This window comes from Idiotropiscis lumnitzeri, chromosome 7 (assembly GCF_059441095.1).
Source record: "Idiotropiscis lumnitzeri isolate Australia: NSW breed Sydney's pygmy pipehorse chromosome 7, RoL_Ilum_1.0, whole genome shotgun sequence".
In the NCBI taxonomy this organism is placed as follows: domain Eukaryota; kingdom Metazoa; phylum Chordata; class Actinopteri; order Syngnathiformes; family Syngnathidae; genus Idiotropiscis; species Idiotropiscis lumnitzeri.
Genome location: NC_142397.1, coordinates 608,362 through 630,792, shown reverse-complemented (window position 1 = coordinate 630,792; position 22,431 = coordinate 608,362). Strand labels below are relative to the sequence as shown.

At 42.8% G+C, this 22,431-nt stretch overlaps 3 protein-coding genes across 3 annotated transcripts; 2 read left to right on the top strand and 1 right to left on the bottom strand.

Annotated features, from left to right (window-relative positions):
- Positions 1 to 123: 123 nt before the first annotated feature.
- camkk1b (calcium/calmodulin-dependent protein kinase kinase 1, alpha b) lies at positions 124 to 10,063 on the top strand. Its single transcript, XM_088301357.1, has 17 exons — positions 124 to 1,577; positions 2,358 to 2,671; positions 3,900 to 3,947; positions 4,106 to 4,159; positions 4,621 to 4,672; positions 5,348 to 5,469; positions 6,095 to 6,131; positions 6,222 to 6,243; positions 6,349 to 6,437; positions 7,211 to 7,410; positions 7,501 to 7,554; positions 7,710 to 7,783; positions 7,880 to 7,967; positions 8,089 to 8,217; positions 8,489 to 8,592; positions 8,696 to 8,746; positions 9,265 to 10,063. Exons 2-17 carry the CDS (start codon positions 2,468 to 2,470, stop codon positions 9,356 to 9,358), a joined length of 1,422 nt encoding a protein of 473 aa, XP_088157483.1. The 5' UTR covers positions 124 to 1,577; positions 2,358 to 2,467; the 3' UTR covers positions 9,359 to 10,063.
- Positions 10,064 to 14,896: 4,833 nt separating this feature from the next.
- On the bottom strand, positions 14,897 to 18,578 carry ywhag2 (3-monooxygenase/tryptophan 5-monooxygenase activation protein, gamma polypeptide 2). Its single transcript, XM_088299996.1, has 2 exons — positions 18,198 to 18,578; positions 14,897 to 15,707 (listed from the first exon to the last, which is right to left on the bottom strand). The coding sequence occupies exons 1-2, from the start codon at positions 18,282 to 18,284 to the stop codon at positions 15,051 to 15,053; spliced, it is 744 nt and encodes a 247-aa protein (XP_088156122.1). The 5' UTR covers positions 18,285 to 18,578; the 3' UTR covers positions 14,897 to 15,050.
- A 1,000-nt stretch (positions 18,579 to 19,578) lies between these two features.
- Positions 19,579 to 21,670, top strand: LOC148333000 (RIMS-binding protein 2). Its single transcript, XM_088299997.1, has 5 exons — positions 19,579 to 19,936; positions 20,003 to 20,159; positions 20,791 to 20,912; positions 20,992 to 21,063; positions 21,136 to 21,670. The coding sequence occupies exons 1-5, from the start codon at positions 19,721 to 19,723 to the stop codon at positions 21,199 to 21,201; spliced, it is 633 nt and encodes a 210-aa protein (XP_088156123.1). The 5' UTR covers positions 19,579 to 19,720; the 3' UTR covers positions 21,202 to 21,670.
- The last annotated feature ends 761 nt before the right edge of the window (positions 21,671 to 22,431 follow it).

Here is a 22,431-nt window from a genome sequence, read left to right as displayed (position 1 = left end):
TACAAGCCTCATAAAAAAAGAGTTGTAATCAGGCTAATTATAGATTTGGAATTGTAATTCTAATGACTTTTAATTTCGTTTTGAGTTTTTTAAGTTTAATTAGTTTTCACGGTGGCTGTTTTTTTCAAAAACACTTAGTTTCCGTTTACATGGGCAACACGGCGGAAGACCGGTGAGCACGATGGCCTCCCAGTGTGGAGGTGGTGAGATCGATTCTGGCGCCGGCCGTCTTGCGTGGCTTTTCTCCGACCGCTCCGGTTTCCTCGCACATCCCAAAAACGTGCATGGTCGGTTGATTGTCCCTTGTTGCGATTGTGAGCGTGTGTGGTCGTTGGTCTTTGTGTGCCATGCGATTGGCTGGCAACCCGTTGAGAGTGGACCGCACCTACGTCCGAAGGCAGCTGGGATAGGCTCCAGCACGCCCGCGACCTTCGTGAGGAGAAACGGATCACATAATGGATGGATGGATTAGTTTTGGTGGCAGAAATTGGTCTTTTACTTGCATACAAAACAAGAAAAAAATGGATCGTAAAAGTTCAACAAAAATAATATTTTTAAAAGACATTTTGATAATACAGGTTATAGTTTGGCAGTCCACAGAATTTGAATAACAATAAGTGCGCTTAACAACTTCGATGCATGCGCCCGAATTAAATAAGCTAAGTTGCCTTCTTGACAATTTCTAAAGTGGATTTCTGAATCCAGTTGTTGTTGAGAAATATAAACCGAGTTGCACATAAGCCGACAAAATAAGTCCACGTGCATTTTGGGTTGATTCAGATGCCAGCCGAAAGTGTGACATCACGTCTGCGACAAAAGCTCCATCAAACAGGTGCAGATGCACTCAGATCAAAAGTATCGATTTGCATAATAGGACCGAAAGGCTAACTTTTGTACTCTTTTAATGTTTATTTTTCACCCCCGAAAAAGGGGAAGGTTTTAAGCTTGGGTTGGGTTAAGATTGTGGGTTTCATGTCAAGGTTTCGTCGTTGAGTTTCTAGCCAAGATTAGTGATATCAAATTTGGCTTTCTCAAGGTTGGTCTTTAAATCGAGGCAGGCACATTTCCGGTGCTAAAGAGAGGCCTAACTGATGGCCTGAGAAAATCATTTATCAGTCTGTGAAGATGAAGTCAAATGCTGGAGACTATATACGCCGATTTCGGACGGGGTTATGGCATCCCCCTACAACCCCGAGAAATCTTCTTTCATCCATTTGTTGCGCCGTGATCGATTTTTGTTGTGTGACATGACTGAATTTGGTGGAAGAGTGCTGTTGCAGCCCCAGAAGAGCATTCTTTCATTCATTCATTCGTTCATTCGTTCATTCATTCATTCGTTGTGCGTCTTCGCGGCTTCTGTTGTGGCGTTTGCGAGCGCTCAGCTGCGCTAAATGCGGCGCGGGCTAATCCGGTAAGACGGCCGTTGACCGCGTCCGCGTCCTGATTAGCGTCAAAGTCCAAGTCGGCCGCGCACACACAAAAAGGTGCACCGGGACTTCGCCGGCGTTGCCAAACCCATGAAGGACGCCGACGCCGTCGCGACGCGCCGCGCGCGGTCTTCACCGTCGCCGTCTTCGGTGAGTCGAGTCGAGTCGGGCACAAATTTACGTTTACAAAAACCATCAGCATCCAAACGAAGAAAACAAACAAAAAAGCTTATTTGATTGATTTTAACTGGCAAACAAACACAAACAAGTTGACTTGGCTCGGAAGTCTTTTTCTGATTTGTTGCGTCATGTTGTTGTTTTTCGGAACTCCGCGTTTGTCTTTTTAGGCAACAACGTGCATGGCCTTGAGAATTTGCATACATGGACGTTAACATCCAATTCACGTTTGACTGAAAACCAAAGCGGAAAAACAAATTAAACTTTACTTATTAACAAGATAAATTTCAAGACAAAATGAAAAACACATTCGGTTGCACATGATTAAAATGTGGTCAACTGATTATTCTTTTTCATATTCAAATGATATACTATGTATGTTTAACAAATTCCAACCGATGTGCTTGTGGGAATTAAGCAAATCGAATGCAAAGGATTTCTCCCTCATTGTGCAATAATGTGATGGATTTCACTTTATCACATGATACGTTTCACGTGATAACGTTTTTTGTTACCAGAATGTGATCAATTTATGTTTTAATATTGTGATGCATTTCACGGTATTACTTGGGTCACGGTTTCAAAGTTAGGTTCCAAGACTCTTTTGGGGGTCTCACATCACAGTAAGGTTTGAAGACAGGGTTGGTAGTTTGAATCCGAATTGAATCTAAATTTAAATTAGCGTTCGGTTTCAAGTCATGACTTGGCTTTCAAGGTCGAGTTTCCAGCCTCCCAACGCCTGTTTGCTTCCAGTTTTCAAGCCAATGAAACGTCTTGCTCGGGTCAGTCGAGTAGCGATGCGCCCCAGGTGAGCGCCGGCGCCCCCCTTCCCGGCCCCGCCCCCGCCCCCCACCGAGGCAGTCATGAGCGAGACGAGCGACGACCCGGACGCCGAGCACCACGGCGAGCTGGCCGACATGCTGGCGGCAATGAGCGTCAACGTGGCCCCCGACGCCTCCCGCCGGGCGCGCTTCTCCGACCGGAAGTTGTCTTTGCAGGAGCGCGGCGGCCGAGTGGTCAGGCAGCCCACCGTCGAGACCAAGAGGGTGTCCATCACTGACGCGCAGGTAGGCCTGCATGCGCAAAGGCATCACCATTCATTCGTTCATTCATTCCACACTTCGATTCAAACTTTCTTCATTGTATGTAGAAAACTTTAGGTCGCTATTTAGTCGTTGACGTTTTTGTTAAACTTACTTAAATGGCTGCTGAATATATGAAGCTCTCTTGCACTTTTTTTGACAGAATTTGAAAAGAAAAAAAGCATTTATGCGTTACAAATCGGAATATTTTTTTGGATTAGCATGTTTCAAATGATTTAGGGAGTTTAAAATTGACGCCAATAATCTCCCTAATAACGAATATGACCTCCAAATATTGCTTATGTCACGTGGGCATAAAATATCAAGGTGCTCAACTTGAATGAAATTAGAAGTTGGGCAATTAACTAAATCTTTTAAATTTTGATGTGAAAATAGACCTTCTTGCGTTTTCAACATGATAGTAATGTCAACAATTTATATTTTGATTTGCTCCATTTGAATTGACTGTTTTAGCCCCAAAAACTAGAGTTCGTGTTCCTTTTCTACAGTTTAATAATCGTTATTAGCACAGGGAAAAAAAAACCTCAAGTCTTGGGCTGCGTGCAGCTGTCAAGCTGTTGTCATCCTACCACAAGGGGGCGAAAGAATGCATAAGGCTTGATGAATTAACATAATTGATGACATAATTGATGAATTCTTGTCCGTGTGACGAACTGATGAAAGCGAATTATGTTAATAGAGGAAAGCCCCCCGCATATTCACTCTTTGCGTTCATGCCTTCACCTAGCTATGAGTGAGTTCTGGGGGAACCTCGCTCATTCACAGGATGTTTTTCTTGATCTTCTGCTTATTCGCAATTTTTGGGGCAGTAGCTACTCCAATTTTTTTTTTTTTTTGCACGAAGAACTATTTTCCGGTATTTATTGTTGAAAGCACTATTTTTGAAATGGACAATTCCATCATTTATTTGATTATCAGATCAAAGTATATTCAAATATTGTCTTTACAAATTCTTTTGATTAACCAAATATTGTTGATTATTTGGTATTGTTAATGATAAGACCATAGCAAATAAAGAACAATAACGCAACGTTGAAAGTGAGAGCTCAATCCGGGGCGATTTGGAGAATTTCAAGTTCACAGTCTCCAATGTAAAAAAAAAAACAACTAAATAAATAGTTGTTGATTCATTGCAGTGGACAACTTTTCAAAAATGGAAGACACTTGCAGACTGAATTGTTTTTGCTTTCAGGACTTTGTGCAGCTCAACCAGTACAAGCTAAAGAAGGAGATCGGAAAGGTAAGAAGTGACATTTGTTTGTTGCTGAGTGAGACATCAGTGAGCCCCATTTTCATGCAAATCCAAATTGAACTACATTGAAAATTGAAATGCATTGTAATTAACCCTCCTCGGCATGATAATAACAAGATTAACGTGGTACATTTTCCACACCGCAGGGTTCTTATGGTGTGGTCAAACTGGCGTATAACGAAGACTCTGAAGAATATTATGTAAGTGGGTGGATGCCTTGTTCTATATTTTCAGACTGTTTTGCTGTTATCGGTGACATTTTCCTTCTTTTTTTTTTTACAAAGAGGTATGTGTATTAGGGCTGCACATTATTGGAAAAACGTGTTGTTTGCGAGAATGATGTTGAATATAGCGCTCAATTTTATTGCTTTGACATGTCTAAGGAAATGAGGTGCAATGAAATAAGTTTATTTTTTCATGCGGCAAAATAAGAAAGCTCAGTGGGTTCTTTTGCAAAGTAATTGTAATTCCCCAAGATAATGTTCAACTGTTTAAGTTTCAGAATTCAGATGAAAAGCATACAATTCCATAAGAAAATGATTTCATGTCTTTGCAATATCCATATTGCAGAAGCCATTAATTCAATATTGATATTTTTGATATATTGTGCAGCCCTACTGCGTATGTTTATTATTAATTTCATTTTTTAATTTCCATTCAGGCCATGAAGGTTGTTTCCAAGAAGAGGCTCATGAAGCAATTTGGTTTTCTACGTGAGTTATCCATGTAGAATGAAGGAATGTTTTTTGGACTTGGTGGGTAACTTGGAAGAAAGAAAGAAAGTGTTTGTCATGAACAAAAAACATTTTTTGAACAAAAATGATTTGGTGGGAATATTTTTTTACATGAAAAATATAAGTAATTTCTTGCACTCTTGTGAAAATTGTTCTTCCCCCACAATAAATTATTTCTTTCGAGAATAGTGTATATTGTATAGAGATTGTTCTTTTTTTTTTTGCATTTTGAGTTCATTTAGATTTTTTAGAGAATAGTCAGATTTGTATTTATCATTATTATTATTATTATTTTACAAAAACAAATATTGTCTTTAGGAAATGTCAGTTTTGTTTGTTTGCTTTTACAAAACATTATTTTTTTCATGGAAAAAAACATTATTTAAAAGAAAAAAAGAAGACTGAGTACACATTTGAGTCTTATTTTGCCCTCTTTAAAAATGTTGAGTTTTTTTAAACAGTTTTTTGATATGAGCTAAAGTTGATTAACATTTCTAATGCGTGTAAATCAAAAAAAAAAGTAGTAAAACAAAACTAAAAGTTTTGGTCTTGTCTTGTTGCTCGTCTCGTCTGTTCCAAGCAGCAAGCCGTAAGCAGTGTTGCGTTAGGTTGGCGTGTGGAGTTGACTTTTGGTGTGTGTCGGCGTCACTTTAGGTCGCCCGGCACCGAGCCTGCAGGAGGCCTTCCCCAAAGCCTCCATGCCGCTGGAGAAGATCTACCGGGAGATCGCCATCCTCAAGAAGCTGCACCACCACAACGTGGTCAAGCTGGTGGAGGTCCGTCCCATCGGCGCCACTTCAAATTCTGTCTGGCCGTCACAGCTGCACAAAAAAACAATGTCAGGAAGAAAAACAACTTTGGATTGCTTCAAAAAAAAAAAAAAGAAAGCAATTGTCGTGTCACAGCGCCACCTTGTGATCGCACACAGAAAAGGATTGCGCTTACTGACATGTCTTTGCACGTTTGCAATCATGATGCGTTTGGGTCTTTAGTCGAGTTGTTTTATGCCACCTTTTTCAGACTAATACAGGTTACTCGTATTCTCTACTCGAGTACTCAGCAATACCGTCGACTAAGGCTGAACGATTTGAGGAGAAAAAAAATTGTTTTTCTGTCAGATATTAGGATTGTAGAGTGACGTTGACAAAGGACAGAAAATGTCATGCAAGGAAACAGAATAATGCGAGGGGAAAAGTTCTTTCAGTTTTTAAAAACCAATTTGCCGTCAAGTATCATTTTAGATTGACGTGTCGTTGCGTCATTGAAAATGAGCTCATATTGCTGCGTCCACTTGAGCTGCCGTGTGCGGTTGGCGCGAGCCTCTGCATGCCTTGCGTTGTCCAATTTCTCTCGTCTTGCAAAATGATGACGACGACGATGATGATGATGGTCCGCTTGCAGGTTCTGGATGATCCGGATGAAGACGGCCTTCACATGGGTACCAACAAGTTTTGCATTTGTTTGTCACTACTTCAAAGTGTCATGTCTTTCTTTCTTTTTTTTTTTAACCCCCGATGCCCCCCTGTAGCATTCGAGCTGATGACCAAAGGGTACGTTGGTTTACTTTTTGACCTACTTGCTTGATGTCAGGATTCGATGGCAAGGTGCCTGATTTTCAATTTGAATTGATCCATTTCTTCAAATGCATTTTTCAGGCCGGTGATGGAGGTGCCGACGGACGAGCCGCTGACGGAGGAGCAAGCTCGCTTTTACTTCCGAGACCTCGTGCTGGGCATCGAGTATCGTACGTTCGCGCAGCGCCGCGACGTCATCAATCACGCCTTCCAATTCTATTTTGATTTTAGTTTCATTTCAATTTTGGTTTGATTGCAATTTGTATTGTTGACTTTTATTTGAATTAAGTTTAGATGTCATTTTAATGTACTTTGTGCTTCGGTGACCACGTGAACATAAATTGTTAATTAAGAAAGTCACACAATGTCAAATTCAAATTTCAATTTGATGTTTTTTTTCTATTTGAACTGCTGTGGTAATTTTTAATGACATTTTGACTTTTAATTGAAATTCTTCGTTTAAATCTTAAGATTTTAATCTTGACTTTTGATTCTTCATTGCAATTTTCAATTTTGATTTTCCGATCTTTATTTAATTGAATTTAGTTCTATTTTTAAAGGGAATTGAATTTGTGGTTTAGGAAATCCCTGAAAAAAAGTCATTTCAAGCCTTTGACCTTCTCTTCTGAGTTTGATTTCAAATTTTGTATTTTGAATCTAAATGATACTTTTGTGATTTTGGGTTGTGCTCGGCCACAAGTCCTTTCATTTACATTCGCTTACAATTTAAAAAATGAAATGATTTTGTCTTACTCCTAAATTGGGGCTGCTTCTAAACGGAAGTAGTTCAATTTGAAGTGAACTCTAAATTTTGCGTAAATTCATTTCAAGTTCAACGTTGGAATTTTAATGGTAATCTTCATCTTTTGACTTTTGGATGCGGCCGAATGACAACAAATGTCACTTTTACGGATTCAGTTTGTGTGTTTGCGTGCGTGGCCAGTGCACTACCACAAAATCATCCACCGGGACATCAAACCGTCCAACTTGCTTCTGGGCGACGACGGCCACCTCAAGATCGCCGACTTCGGCGTGAGCAACGAGTTCGAGGGGGCCGACGCCCTGCTCTCCGGCACGGCCGGCACGCCAGCCTTCATGGCGCCCGAGACCATGGAGGAGCAGCGGCCCGAATTCAGCGGAAAGGTCAACATTGCCGCTGCTGACAAAAGCGCACGCTCACAAACGCACCAGTCATCATGCGTGTGTGTGTGTGTGTGTGTGTGTTGCTTGCAGGCGCTGGACGTGTGGGCCATGGGGGTGACGCTCTACTGCTTTGTCTATGGGAAGGTACACACACTGTATGTGCATGTCTTTGCTTCCCCGTGTGTGTGTGTGTGTGTGTGTGTGTATGCAACTCCCTTCATTCCATTCATGTGGTCGTGGCTTTTCCACGCAAACACACAACGAACGTCAGCATGAACGTGTGGCGTGTCGTCCGGCAGTGTCCTTTTTATGACGAGTACGTGGTCTCCCTGTACAACAAAATCAAGAACAAAGCAGTGGAATTTCCAAGAATGTCAGTCCAATCATTTTGATCTTCACATTATTCGTAGCCTTTAAGTCTCGTGACGTGTGAAGCGGGCATGATGTGTTTTGTTTGTGCTTTGCGCAGGCCTCGCTCGAGCGAAGAGCTCAAGCATCTCGTTGGCGGCATGTTAGACAAAAACCCCCAAAGCAGAATCACGCTTCCGAACATCAAAGTGAGTCGCACACGCACACGCGCACGCGCACTCAACGTCTCCCGTGGCTACGCTCCACTCCACTCCGTCCTCCTCGCGTGTGCGCGCGCGTGATTGTTTGTGTGTGCGCGCGCATTGCCAGCTCCACTCGTGGGTGACAGAATGCGGCGCTCGCCCGCTCCCCCTGGAGGAAGATCACTGCACGGCGGTGGAGGTGAGCGCCGAGGAGGTTGAGAACAGCGTCACGATGGTTTCCAGCCTCTCGACGGTGGTGAGTCACTTTCGCATCTCCCTTGACGACGCGCGTTCTCCTCGCCACTCGGGCGCGCGTTCGCCCTTTTCCGTGGGAATTCCGGTTAGTTTGGGGAAGCTTCAGGAAAATGACAAAATATTGAGTTGAAGATCAGACTTTCAGTTTCAGGATTGTTGTTTTATATGAAAACAAGTTGGTTTCCGATGTGGAAGACATTTTCGGATACTTGAGCTCTTTTTCTTTCCGGCACTCGGATCGCCGACTTCATTGACTCCGCTCTGATCCGCAGATTCTGGTGAAGTCCATGCTCCGCAAGCGCTCCTTCAGCAACCCCTTTGAGTGTCAGGCCAGACGGGCCCAGAGGTCCATGTCTGCCCCCGGTGGGCTTCTCACGTAAGCGCAAGTGGGCAAGTGGGGAGAAAACTCAACTTTCTGAAACGGTCGCAAGTTTTTTGGAAGCGTCAAATGAAGAAGATGAACGTTGCGTCTCTTGCAGCGGTTCTTGGGGTCTTTTGGGCTCTTCGGCTCAGCTCCATCCGTCTTTGAGGTAATCATTTCAGACCCCCCCCCCCTCCCCGCCCCTAACTTTGGTCTTGAGCTGCCACTTTTCCCTTGCTGTAACTTTTCAAGCTTGCCCGTCCTCGACTTGTCACGCTCCTGCCCCAGTTCTCATCTGCAACTTGTGCTCCTCCTGCTGAACCCAACTTTGCATCGGCACCTCAAACTTCTCATCCCCCTCCCCCAATTTCTTCACCAACAAACCCAATCCCAAAATGTTCGACATCTCAGTTGCATTTTTTGTTGTTGTTGTTGTCACCCTTGAATTTCTTAACATCTCCAACTTTCCAACCTCAATTTTTCATCATCCCGTTGTGTCCCTGCTTCCTTTGGTCATCCCTAACAACAACTAGGAGCGAGTTGAGGGGAATCCCCCCCCAAATGCACATCCACTGATCCTGAGAACTGCAGTTTTTCTCATTGTCATCCCCAACTTTTTGGGCACTTCCCACCCTTTCCTCGTCGCGCTGAATTTCTTGCCATCTTTTGTACCAAAATACCTGTCAGGAAAAGCAGCCGCGACGGCAGCGGCGACGGCGAGCTGGAGGACTTGTACGAAGATGAGACGTTCACTGAGTGCATGGATGCTGGACAAACCTAAAGCCATCTTTGCTGCTGTTTTGTTGCAGTGTTGCCATGGTTACTTGCCTAGCTCAGATTAGCGGCGCTAACATTTGATTCTGCCGCATTGTTAACAAGGAAAAAAAGCTCTGCAAAAAATAATAGATATTTTTTAACATTTTCCTACGAGAGTAAAAAGTTGTCCGCCAGAGGGTGCTCATGTGTTTCTCGTGTTGAACACAAGATGGCGGTGTTGACGCTCCACTGCAAATCATTTTTATGCAAATAGCAAGTGCTAGTGCAGAGAATTCATGTGCGCTCTGCAGAAATAAAAATAAAGATATTTTTTTTAAATTGCAAGCCTAATAGCATGATTGGCTATTTAAATTTGAACTTTCCAATGCGCTTGCTAAAACTTCCCCTTTAAAAAGGAGCTGAATCAGCAACCTGAGTCTTCTCTTGTACTTGTACTTGTGCACGGGTACTTTAGTGACGTCTGGTCTTTGTGTGTTAGTGTGTTTCGAGGATTTCTTTTTTTTAAGTTAAGAAATTGTATCAGTACCTATACTTTTCAAGTATTGATCCTTTTTCCTAAGAACTGTGTCGGAGAGCTTTTGCTGCGTGCGCGCATGTGTGTGTGTAAATATCTTTAAGTCTTTTCTCAAACAAATCCATACCTTGCGTTAATGAAGCAATTCAGTAATAAATGGCGGCAAATGTAATTCTTTGCTTTGTGTTGACTGGACTCTTAGTGTGATGTCACTTCTTTACATGCTGTCTGCTCTCCTCTTTTTATGATATACTCTCTGGATTCTCGATTGTGTTCCGCTGCTGCTGTTGCTGCACTTGCGTGTGGAGCCCAGATAAGATTTCTGTGGAAACGGTTGCTATGCAACAGCACAAAAAATAAATAAAAAAATGAAAAACACTTCAGCAGTGCTACAGGCTCACCATTTTGCAGTGAGACGCCCCGTTTTTAATGGATTTATTCCATCACATTTTCCCCTGTGTCATGATTCCTAAACTATAACATTAGTGTTTAAAATATTGCACCATTTTAAAAATTACAGTGAAATTATTTAATTAATTAAAAATAGTTTTGGGTGCTGCTGACATTGCTGAGTAAATATTTTTGACGATAAAACAAAGTACGTTCAATCGTATTTAAATGCGTTTGAACTTGTATTCGTGCACGTCTGGACGTACTATTTGCACTTTTTTTTTTAATAATTAGCGCAAGTCCATACCTATTGCATTTTGGGGAAAATGTTTTCATCATTTAATCTACACGTATATTCAAAGAAGCGTGCTATTTATTTTGTTTTGTTTTGTTTTGTTTATTTCACTCTCCATTGGCTGTCCCATTACATGTCAACGCGTTTTTGCTTTCGTTTGAAAAGATGTTTTCATCAAGTTTTGTCATTTGTTCGAAGCTTCCAACTGGCTTCCGATTTGCGGCGGTGCGCGTTCCGTATTGCTCAAGGGCAACTCGAGCATGAGAAACCTTTGAGGGAATCCGATCCAACCTGCGCCCGGCGGGCCCGCAAGTGCTGCGCCACCCGTTGAGGAGACGCCGCTGCTTTGTATAAATAATACAGAGCGTAAAAAGAAAGCGTGAATAATTGATGCGGCCAAGGTCTTTGTGCTCGTCACATCACGCTGCCGCAGTGACGCCATGAACACCAAAGGAGGAAAATGGGGGGGGGGGACGACGACATTAAGCCTCTTTGCAATTTTGAAATGGAAGAAGCAGGCGTTTTGCTTTTCCACGCAAATCAGTTTGAGAGCGCCAGGCTGGCCATCTGTCACATGGATGTCTTTGGTTATTTAGAACCGCGTCTTGGTTCTTTCTGTTGTAACGTGCATTTATTTCAGGAATTCTTCTTCTCTGACTTCCTTTCAAGTGCGTCGGAAGTCATTTTTGTTGCTTCTCTTGGCCTTGTACGCCGTTGCATAATGGCTAGCTAGCTAGCTAGCTAGCGGGCTAAACTTTGCCCATAATAGAATAGTTGATGTTAACATTAGCGCTCATGTCTTGCTTTTTGCATCTGCCTTGGCTGTCAGCTAACTAATTAGCTAAGATAGCTAGCGTCCATCAATCAATCTCTAACGAATCAATTCCAAGATCAGGACAAATTCAAGCGAAAACCATGCCTGACTGTTCCGGAGCATGAAGAAAGTACCTCATTCTGCTTGTCTGTGACACTTATCTCATTTGGATCTTTTTGCCCAATATGTCATTTATTTGATCTTTATTTTTTTATGTTCATATGAACAGTACGTTTGGATTATTATTTTTTTCCAAATACATTCCCGGCGTATTTCGTACGTGGCTTTAAGTGGCGCAGGTTCAGTGCGTTTGCAGTCCGGACGCTCGGGTCTCGCCCATTTGGCATATTGGCCGACGATATCAAAAGGAATTAAAAATCACAATTGTTTGACGAAGCCGATGGACGTCATAAACAGTGTCGGATTAAGTAGTAAAAAAAAAAAAAAGTCCGTGGCAAAAAGATGCTTTTCAAATGTTGAATATTTGCGGCGAACGGTCAGTTCGAGCACAAAATCTTGCCAAGATTACAAGTCACATTTGATTTTTTATTATTATTTTTTTTTTAATGTAAATGACAACATTTAAAAAATTGGTTTCAACTAAAAAATTTTTGGATCACTTTGCTCATTTGGAAGACAATTTGCTGGAGATTTTGTGCAGTAGCTTCCACATCAGAAGCATCAACCACGCGAGATTTGGCAAGTGCCGTTTCCTTCACATGCTCCAAATGTCTTGTTGTGGAGCATCACCAAAATGCCGTCGCCGAGCATCACAATGCAGCCTGCACGCTGCTCAAACCTAAAGAGGTTTCCTTTTTCTCCTTTTCTTACAGGACGCAAAAGGTGTCAGATCAATTCAGGAGCAGTGAGGGTCCTTTTTATAGCCCTAGCAACAGCCACCTGATTGGTTCCCGCGCCTGCTCAGCCTCTCAGCGATTGGCTGGCGAGTCGGAGCGCTCCAAGTGCAGAATTTCATCTGGTGAGAATGTTCAGTATTGCATGAGAGGTAAGAAGGTAAAGAGAGAAAAAAAAAGGCCAGCAATGTGAAGCTTAAAAAAAAAAACGCAGCCCACAAACACTTTCTGCAGAGAAAATCAATGTCAGTCTTTCATTCGAAGATGTGCTCCGTGATTAGTTATATACATTATTGTGACTCATATTTCTTTTTTAAAAAGGTTCATTGGAAGCTTTGAAGCAAATGACTGGTCAGCAAATATTCGACATATTGAGCTTAGTAGTATTTCCACGACAAATATATTTTGCTGGACAAACAAACGTGTACTTGCGCTTTAAAAAGTTGTCGCTGTTATACGTCAAGTGTATATAACACAAAAAAAAATGTTAGCCCAAAAACCTTTTTAAAAACTTTTCACTGGCCCAACCGGGTCATTCGGTACACTTACAAGTTTTCAATGACTGCCAGACAGTTGCCGATATTAATTCATGAAATATGTATATATGTATATGTATATATATATACATATATGTATATATATATATATATATGTATATATATATATATATATGTATATATATATATATATGTATATATATATATATATATATATATATATATATATATATATGTATACGTATGTGTGTATGTACACACACACGCAAATGAGGCTATAAATGCAAAATGTACAACCACACACTGGAAATGGTGCTTGGATCAGTCAGTCATCAGATTTTTTTTTTATTATTATTTTTCTCCATCATAGCTAATATTTTTGTTTCTTGTGCAGCTGCTACATCATAACTCACATTCAAGATATTTTTTGTAGTTGTCATTCGAGAAAATAGTGAGAGAGAAAGAAAGTAGAAAAACAAACAAATCCAATCCAGTGTGGTCCAAATGTTCGTCAAGGCGTAGAAATAATCCATAAATAATAAAGGTAAAAGTTACATACTGCCATGTGTCGTAATCTCCGTTTTTTTTTTCTTTCTTCATGTGACAAACACCAGCTGGCGACATCGAGCGCGAGCACAGGCGAGGTCCGCTTCTCTCCTTTTTTTCTCGGCAAATTAAACACTCATATTGCATGTCACTAAAGCAACATCCCGTACAACACTTTGGAAATGTTTCTTCTTTTTTTCTAAATGCTCACCGGTCGAAAAATAATTGAATAATTTAAAAAAAAACAACAACTAATAATTGAAAAATTAGACAGAAGGCTGCATTTTTTTTTCTTAACATCCAAAGTATACAGTAAGTGAATCACGTCAAGCTACCTTATAGAAATACATCAACAGCATGCACAATATTGAATATTATCATTCGTGTTATGTTTTGTCATCATCATCGTACACTGAAGGAACCGTATCGTAGCAGTAGAAGGCAAGTGCATTTCAAAGCTGTTTTCTTTTCAGATCTTTTTTCTTGTTACATTTGCTGCAAAAAGAATTCTTGACAAACAAAGTGCTACTTTTTTTTTAGTATTACTTGTAATATCTTGCAAATTGTTTGGGTGTTGACTTTTTGAGGGGCCGGGGCGACTTCCTGGGAACGGAAAGCAAGAGAAAATGCTTTGGCACGATAATGGACCGTGACAACTTCCTGAAACGGACCAATATTCTCGCACAAAGTAAATCGCTTCGTTTCTACTCCCGGAGGCCGACTCAAATCTAACTAAATAAAGTAACAGATTGTTTGTGACTTTTCCCACATTTGTTACTGACCAATCTTGTGATGCAAAATTGCAAAGTTGAACTTATCCCACAAATTTTGGGGTGGGACTACTTCCTGGGGCAGTTTGTCTTTTTATTCATTTTTTTTTTTTGAGGGACCGAACTTTAGGTCACGTTTACTGGGTTACGACAACTTCCAGAAACGTAACAACTTGTGACACAAATGAGAGTATTTTTAAAAATGTTTGGTCAGACTTATTTTATAATCCCGGAAGGGGAAAATTCAACCTTTTGTCAAACTTTGTGCATGGGAACTTCTATCTGGATCAAGTAATTAAAAAAAAAAAAAAGTCTGTTTAGTTGCAAATGTGGAACGTGGGCCGTTACTTTTCTTTGGGCTTGGACGACTTCCCGGAAGCAAGCGGCGTCATGCCGCAAACAAATGCGGGTTGCCCCCCGACTTTGGGCTCGCAACTATGACCGTACTTGGAACACACACAAACATCTCAAAGGACAAAAAAGCGCATCAAACGTAAGCAGCGTGCCCGAGCGGATCAGGACCGAGTGCGTCGTCGCCAAGAGTTTTGAAGCGACGCAAAGGAAATCGACAGGGCGGAGGCCCTTTCGAGCGCAAATATAATTCTCTCCCTATTTCTGTCGAAAGACCTTTCCGGAATGTTTGCAAACAATCTGTGTCGGCGTACTTCCGGGTGGCAGAACGTGAGTGCCGACGACGTGCTGAACTGAAACCAAAGACGAATACTTGCGTCGATATCGCCGAAAAGCTTTCGCTAGTTTTCCTTTTGGTTGTTTGTGATGAGAAAGTTGAGCTTTTGCCTCCCGGAAGTACGGCATGGTGCTTTTATTTATTTATTTATTTATTTTTTTAAACTAACGCTCACCTTTGCTGTTTTCTGGAAAGACAGGAGAAAATAAACAAGTGCTGCTGCGCGAACGGGGTCAGCAAAAAGCGTCCGCCTGCCAAAGTCCAGCGGCCTTTTTCTTTTGCGGCCACGATTCCTTTTTGGTCTTCTCGGCCCTCTTCCGGTGGCCTTTTAGTTGTTGCCCTCCCCGCCCTCGTCGTCCTGCTGGTCGCTCGTCCACAGAGTCAAGTTGTCCCGCAGCAGCTGCATGATGAGCGTGGAGTCTTTGTACGAGTCCTCGTTGAGGGTGTCCAGCTCGGCGATGGCGTAGTCGAAGGCCGTCTTGGCCAGGTGGCACGCCTGCTCCGGCGCGTTCTGGATCTCGTAGTAGAAGACGGAGTAGTTGAGGGCCAGGCCCAGCCGGATGGGGTGGGTGGGCTGCATGTGCTCCTTGCTGATCTCGTGCGCCCGGTTGTACGCCTTCTCCGACGACTCCACCACGGCGGCGCGCTTCTCGCCCGTGGCCACTTCGGCCAGGTAGCGGTAGTAGTCGCCCTTCATCTTCAGGTAGAACACTTTGCTCTCGTGCTGCGTCTCGCCGCAATTCTTGATCAGGAAGTTGTCCAGGAGGTTGAGGACGTCCTGGCACACGGCCTCCAGCTCCTTCTCGATCTTCTCGCGGTAGGCGCGCACCATCTCGATCTTCTTCTCGTTGCCGTCGGCCGACGTCTTCTGCTCGATGCTGGAGATGACGCGCCACGACGAGCGCCGGGCGCCCACCACGTTCTTGTAGGCCACCGACAGCAGGTTGCGCTCTTCGTTGGACAGAGCCTCGTTCAGCTCGGTCACCTGAAAGGCAAACAACGGCCACGGGTTTGCAAGTTGCCACTTTGCCGCCGTCGGTCGGGGAAGCGCTTCGAGACTGTTGTGGTGGCCTCCGAAGATGTTTGGGCGGTCGTCGCCTCGAGCTCAAATGGTCTGTCCGCGATTGCGTTTCTGCGCGTCTCGTGGGTCGAATCGCGGTGTTTCGGCCCAATTTAGCCGACTCGGATGAGAGGCTCAACGTCTTCAAAGAGCACCACAAGAGTCCGCCCGCAAAGCCTTCAACGACCCCGATGAACGAGAACAAACGCAACTTCCATTCGGAGCGTTTGAGTTTTGTTTCGGCTCAAAAAGATTGTCGATGTTTTCAATCCAGGAAGGTGGTGGTCATCTTCTTTTCTTTTTTGGGACAAAAGGCAACCATGCTCAAGCCAGACCTTGAAATGCCTTTTGAAGATCATTGGAGAAACGCAGAAAAATGATTTTACAGACACTCAAAATTCTTTTATGCGGAATGCGGTTGCATCAAATATGAATCGACTTCCTTTTATTGATGTAAGAAAGGTCAAATAAGTGCAGAAAAGATGAAAGGTTTACAAACGAGCTGTTGTTTGCAATTTCATATGAATTCATAGGACGTGAGAGCGACGTCGTGTTCAAAAAATATTCTCCAAGCGACCGAAATCATGCCATGAGTGCTGTGAGCAGCTGCACTGTAAACCAAAACCCTCCGGCCACACCCCCTGACCTCAGGCCGGCTAAAATTGACTTCTTCCTCTTTTTTTTTTTTTTAACCCTGCAGTGACATCATTTGTCTTGAAATAGGCGCTCGACAGGATCGACTTGCTTTCATTTCAATTGAGCCATTTGGGCTTCTTTGCAAAAAATGATCTTGCGTTCTCGTGTCTTCCTGTCAAACTTTGAAGGCTCACGGATCTTCAATTGCTTTTTTTAGGACTGGAAATGTTCTGATGACCCAATGCTTTTTTTTTTTTGACGACATATCCAGTTCCTTATGTGAAGACTCCAACTAGCCTTATTTGATCACTTCAAAAAAAGTCTTGCAACGACTTGAAATGATCACGTATGTTATTTTAAGAGCTCCCATTCCTCATTTCATGGCTTTAAAATTGTCTTTCTTTTTGGACTTGCAATTGTGAACGGCTTTCTAATATTTTATTTGATGTTTTGGCTCGGCCCGGTGTTTTATTGTTGCTTCAAAATGGTCCTGTCCATTATTTTAAAAAAAAAAAATAAAATCCACCGCCTTATTTACTTCAGTTTTTTTTAAGTTAAATGTAACTTCTTAATTGATGATCTAAAATAGTCCAGTGCGCCGTCATGATGCCCTTTTTCTTTACTTTGCGTCTTCAAATATTCCCATGTTAAATCCCCCCGCGTCTTCTTTTATTTGTCTTGAAATAGTCCTGTCCTTTTACTTTTTTCTGCTAAAAATGTTCTATTGATGACTTCAAATCTGATCATGTGCCTTATTGTATGACTTAAAAAGATTTGAACATTCTGCTATCTTTTGAGCTTCCAGGTGTCATATCGTGTGGCCAACAATGCCGCTTCAAATGGCGCAGTGCCTTAATCGATCCTCTTTCAATTCAATTCCATTCCCCAGTGTCACATTTATTGACTTGAAGTGACCGAAGTGCGACCGGCGGCGATGTCGAGGGATTCCCTCTGATTAGCGAGTGTGACAGCAGCGCACACACATACATGCGCACGTCCTTGTGCTGAATAAATGATATTTAGCTTGTTATATTAGACATTTTGACGTTATTTCCAATTTTCCTGATCCATTCATCAGACCCTGTGCCTGTGATCCGTTTTCACTGTTGCTAACATGACACAGCAGTTTGTGCTCTTCACGTAGCAAGGCAACGTGATCTTTTCATATCATATTGGCTGCACTGCAATATGACAGAAGAATATTCCAGAAGGCTTCTTCTTCTTCTTCTACTGCCTCCTACGTCTGCATGGAACGAAAGAGCATCCCCCCCCCCTCCTCTTCCTCCCTCCCACCCGCGTCCTCCATTGCCACTTATTGGCATAAAAGCTCCCCATCTGCAACAGCTTCTGGATATCAGCATAATAATCATTGCAAGACAAAAGGAGGAGGAGGGGCAGGTTGGCAGGAGCAACCTCAAGTGCACCCCAGCGAGTGGTCACACTTTTGGGGGTGGCTTTGAATGGAACCCCATTGGAGGTGTAAAATTGTATTTTGATTTGACAAAACGGTGACGAAACAAGTTTAAAAAGAAAAAAAAGATGACAGAAGTGTGATGCAGGCCTGCGCGTGGTTAGAAAGGCACCGCCCAAAAGAAGCCACAAAATACTCGATTATTATCATATTTCCAAGCAAAATATGACAAAAGGGAGTGGCTTTTTGCCTCCTGTCAGCGCAGGTCCTCTGTCAAACAAATGCGAATCCGATTGAAAAGTAAAAGATTGAACGGCATCCTCGCGAGCACCGTTGCGATGACATAATAATGATTGAAAGGCACTCACCGATTTCATGGCGGTCGCCATGTCGTCATACCTCTCAGCCTGCTCGGCCAGCCTGGCTTTCTGCACCAGCTGCTCGCGGTCGACCATCTTTGGACCAGTGGACAGGTTTGAGTCCGACGATTTGGCCGGAATTCAGATTTTCTTTGAGGGGGGAGGGAGGGGGCTGTTGAGGCGCCGCGCCGCTCGCCTGGAGATTTTTGGGGAGGTTCTTTTAAATAGCTCGATTTGCTTTTTTATTTTTATTTTTTTTTTTATCCCGCTTCACTAAATTCGCAATGCGGTGGAATTCCGACTGCAAGTGAACACCGCAGCTGCTGTCTGCTGGTTGCTCTCGCTCTCATCCTCGCTTGCGTCATCCCCAGCACAAAAGTGGGTGTCCGTGCCAATGATGTAATAGTAGTGGCGGCCCGGGCTCAAGGCATTGTGGGAAATGGAGTTCAGCTCCTCCTCTTGGAAGCGTGGCCTTGTGGGTAATGACGTTCTAAACCACAGATGGATGGAGATGAAATTCAGTTTCGCTTCCATTTGAACCACATACTAGATAAACATTGCCATCGTGTGGCCAACTTGAAGAATGCACAAGGATATTTGTAATGGTTTACATTCGTTTAATAATTGATGACGAGAGTAGTGGCCATATTATTTTGATTACCTTCACCCAATTTCACATGAAATCAAGTCAAGGTTTACCTAAAACTGGAATATATATATATAAAACTACATTCAATTGTTATTTTGCAAATACTGTACTATGACAAATATCACACGCGTATTTTTGATTAATTACTGTAATAAGAATAGATCGACTTTGAAACTAAACTAAAAGGAGCAACAGTGACTCACGCGCACACACAAGAGCGTTTTAGCGGCTCAGCTTAGCTTGTGAAGGGTCAAAAGAGGAAGTGTCGTCTTTACTTGAAGTGGGTCAAGTCGTCATGAGGTGAGGAGCCAAGTCTGGCCAAGAAGAGATAATCAAGGATGAAGCAGCATGCGGCTCATTGGCCAAGCTTACACTCGCAAAACATTTGTATGTTGGTGACTATGAGTCGGCTCGATTTTTAGTCGAACAGTTTGAAGACCTTCACAGCAATCTTTGCGTCGATGCTCAACGCAGTTCCTCCTCTTCCTTGCAAGAAGAATCGAGAGGCGCAAGTCATCTTTTCGGCTTGGGTCCTCCTACTGCATTCAGTGCAAGTTCCCTCGCTTCCATAAAGGCAACTCTTGCTGTTTCCTTGCTAAACAATGATGTAAATGCAACTTCAGAAGATTTAGACGGGATTCTGTGCCACTTGGAATGCGATTTCGCCGCCCCCCCCCAAAAAAAAAGACAAAGACAAGTCTTGCGGTGGTTTTACAATGACAAAGAAGTCGGCCGTGCACTTTGTTGAGGCGGGCGTGGATGGATTGCAAAGAGGATTAGTGGAGCTGCCGCTTAGCTTCGTTACCTGCAATGAGGAGGAGGAGAGCGAGCACAGGTGGACCATCTGGAGTCCAGATTCGGGACGGTGAGCAGCTCCCCCGGCATGGAGCTGGACGTGCTGATCTACCCCGACGAGGTGCGGGCGCTCACCCCCGAAGACCTCCGCCAGTGGGAGCTGGAAACGGCCAGCCAGAGGTCGGCGCCTTCCGCCGAGCCCAGACTTTTTGTGGCGCTTTACCCGTACAACCCCGCCGCCATGTCGCCCAACCCGGACACGGCGGCCGAGGAGTTGCCCTTCGTGCCCGGGCAGATCATCAAGGTAAGACCAATCTCACCTCACACACTCGCGCGTGTGTGTGTATTGATTGCATTTGGACCCCGTCAGGTGTTTGGAGACAAGGACTCGGACGGCTTCTATCGCGGCGAATCGGGCGGCCTGTCAGGTTACGTCGCCAGCAACCTGGTGGCCGAAGTTCCCGTGGACGACCACGACCTCAAACATTTGCTCATGCAACAAGGATTCATCCCTGTCGATCAAACAGGTATTCTTTTGTTCTTTTCGTCGCTTCACGTGTGCATCGTCATTTTTATTTGTTGTTTGTTGACTTTTTTTTTATAGCGAGTGTCGTGTGTGTGTGTGAGCTCTTGCGTTGTTGTGCTTTTTAAAATAATAACGTGGACATTCGGTTTACGAGAGGAGGCGCTGATGATTTCAACCAAAGTTTTCGATAAGGGGCTGAAGGGATCGTGCATGTCTTTTTCTTGTAATTTGGGGCTTCCATATATCTTGGGCGGGTTCTAGTTTTCTTGTATTATTTTATTGGATTCTAAAGGTCCTCTTCTTTTCTTTCTGTTGGGTCAGATTTTCGTGTAATATTTTCTCCATTTGTTGGTGTGAGCGTCCATGATGATCGTTTTCGCTCTTTTTTCTGCTGGAAGTCGAAATATCCAAATGATGCATTTGGAGTGATCTTCTGGCTTTTTGTTCCATTCTTGTCACGTTACTTTGTGGAAGTTTAGATTTTTTCAAAATGCCTGCGATAGTGTTGCGGCGATCACATTTTTTTTTTACGCTTAACTAAAAAAAAAAAAAAAAAAACTTTTCTTGTCTGACAAAAAAAGAAAATCCTCAAAGTTCTTTTCAAGGAGACAAGAGGAATGCTATTTGTACAGGAATGTCTTTGAGTCCCGACATGAGCGACGCGTCCGGTGTTCCCGAAGACATGATGGTACGTCGCGCGGTGGCCTTGTTCGATTACGACCCGTGGGAAAGTTCGCCCAACGCCGACAGCGAAGTAAGGAAGAACACGCAACGGCGACATCACAAATTGTCCTTTTCTCCATTCCGATTGAAACGGTCCGTCTTTGCCGCAGGCCGAACTGGGCTTCCGTTCGGGTGACGTCATCTACGTCCTCGGCGACATGGATCCCGACGGGTTCTACTACGTACGACTTTGTCGTTGACCATTCTTCCATTTGACTTTTTCTTTTTCACTCCCAAACTTTCTTTCTTTTCAGGGCGATTTGGGAGGACGGCGAGGTTTGGTGCCGTCCAACTTTCTGCAGCCGCTACCATGGGATTAGAATATGAATTTGTACATTTACATATTCAGCTCTGGGGGGAAAAAAATGAAGACTGCAAAATGGTCCCTTTGTCTAATTTTGCTGTTTTCTATATTGAAGCAAAAAGTGCTGTTTTAGTCTGTTTATTTTTTTCCATGTCTGTCGTATATGATATGTAATATAAACAAAATATTCATTTGCAAAGGATATTATGTTAGCCTTAAGAATTAAAAAAAAAAAAAAATACAGGGGCGGGATGGTTGAACATATTTATACATTTTCTATTCCGGACACTTTTATACGATGCAATGCGTAATGTGATTTTTTTTTTTTTCTTACTGTACATGATATACAGATTTAATTACTGTTTGTGATCCAATCAGGATTAATGATTGTGAATATCCGTCAAAATTCACCATACAAATTGATGACTGAAATGCAATAAAACAGGATAGAAAATATTCAATCTGAAAATACGCTTTGCTCCCGGGCTATTCATTTTTCTTTTTTTTTTGTTGTAATTATTCAAACGTTTTCTGGACTTACAAGACCACACAAAATACTTTTTTTCTGAATTTTACTTTATTTGCTCTTCTAGAAATGATCACAATGACATAATTGTCGACCAACGGTATACACTTAACAAAAGCATTTAAAAGTAGTACCATTTAAGATATGAAATATATATTTCAAATATAAAATCAGGACTGCATTCGTGCAAAATAATAATAATATATATATATATATATATATGCAGAACTGTATGTACGAGGAGGGAAGGCAGTCAGTGACATTGGCCCGTCTATTCTTGCACAATTGGATTATATCCAAAGTGATCCTGTTCCTGTTCCTGTTCCTGTTCCTTTGCGACACATGGACGTCCACTCCACAGCGGCGCACCACTTTAGGAACGGTCACATGGTGTCATCATGAGAAGAAATCTTTTCAATACGCCAAATAAAAATAAGCAACTGTGATAATGGGGTTGCACAAGTGTGCACACCCTCTTCCGAATGAAGTGCTCGCCTCCCATTAAAATCAAATTTGAAGTGCCTCTGATGAACGACAAGTTAAGTTAACTTTGTGTTTTTTGCTCATCGCCTTGACGACTTCACTGTAGGGATGATGTTCCTTTTTTCAATGAGCTACCTTCACCAACCGTCGCAATTGTCATTTTTGGTCTATTCTGAGGTGTATTCAGCACTTGGTCGTAGTTTGTTTTGGGGAATACATTTATTCATGTAAATTCCA

Coding starts and splice junctions, on each gene's coding strand:
- LOC148333000 (XM_088299997.1), top strand. CDS start 19,721: ATGGAGCTGGACGTGCTGATCTACCCCGACGAGGTGCGGGCGCTCACC. Junction 20,913..20,991: donor CGCCCAACGCCGACAGCGAA/GTAAGGAAGAAC, acceptor TCTTTGCCGCAG/GCCGAACTGGGCTTCCGTTC. Junction 21,064..21,135: donor ATCCCGACGGGTTCTACTAC/GTACGACTTTGT, acceptor CTTTCTTTTCAG/GGCGATTTGGGAGGACGGCG.
- ywhag2 (XM_088299996.1), bottom strand. CDS start 18,284: ATGGTCGACCGCGAGCAGCTGGTGCAGAAAGCCAGGCTGGCCGAGCAG. Junction 15,708..18,197: donor TGGCGACCGCCATGAAATCG/GTGAGTGCCTTT, acceptor TTTGCCTTTCAG/GTGACCGAGCTGAACGAGGC.
- camkk1b (XM_088301357.1), top strand. CDS start 2,468: ATGAGCGAGACGAGCGACGACCCGGACGCCGAGCACCACGGCGAGCTG. Junction 6,132..6,221: donor TGAAGACGGCCTTCACATGG/GTACCAACAAGT, acceptor GCCCCCCTGTAG/CATTCGAGCTGATGACCAAA. Junction 7,968..8,088: donor TCACGCTTCCGAACATCAAA/GTGAGTCGCACA, acceptor GCGCATTGCCAG/CTCCACTCGTGGGTGACAGA.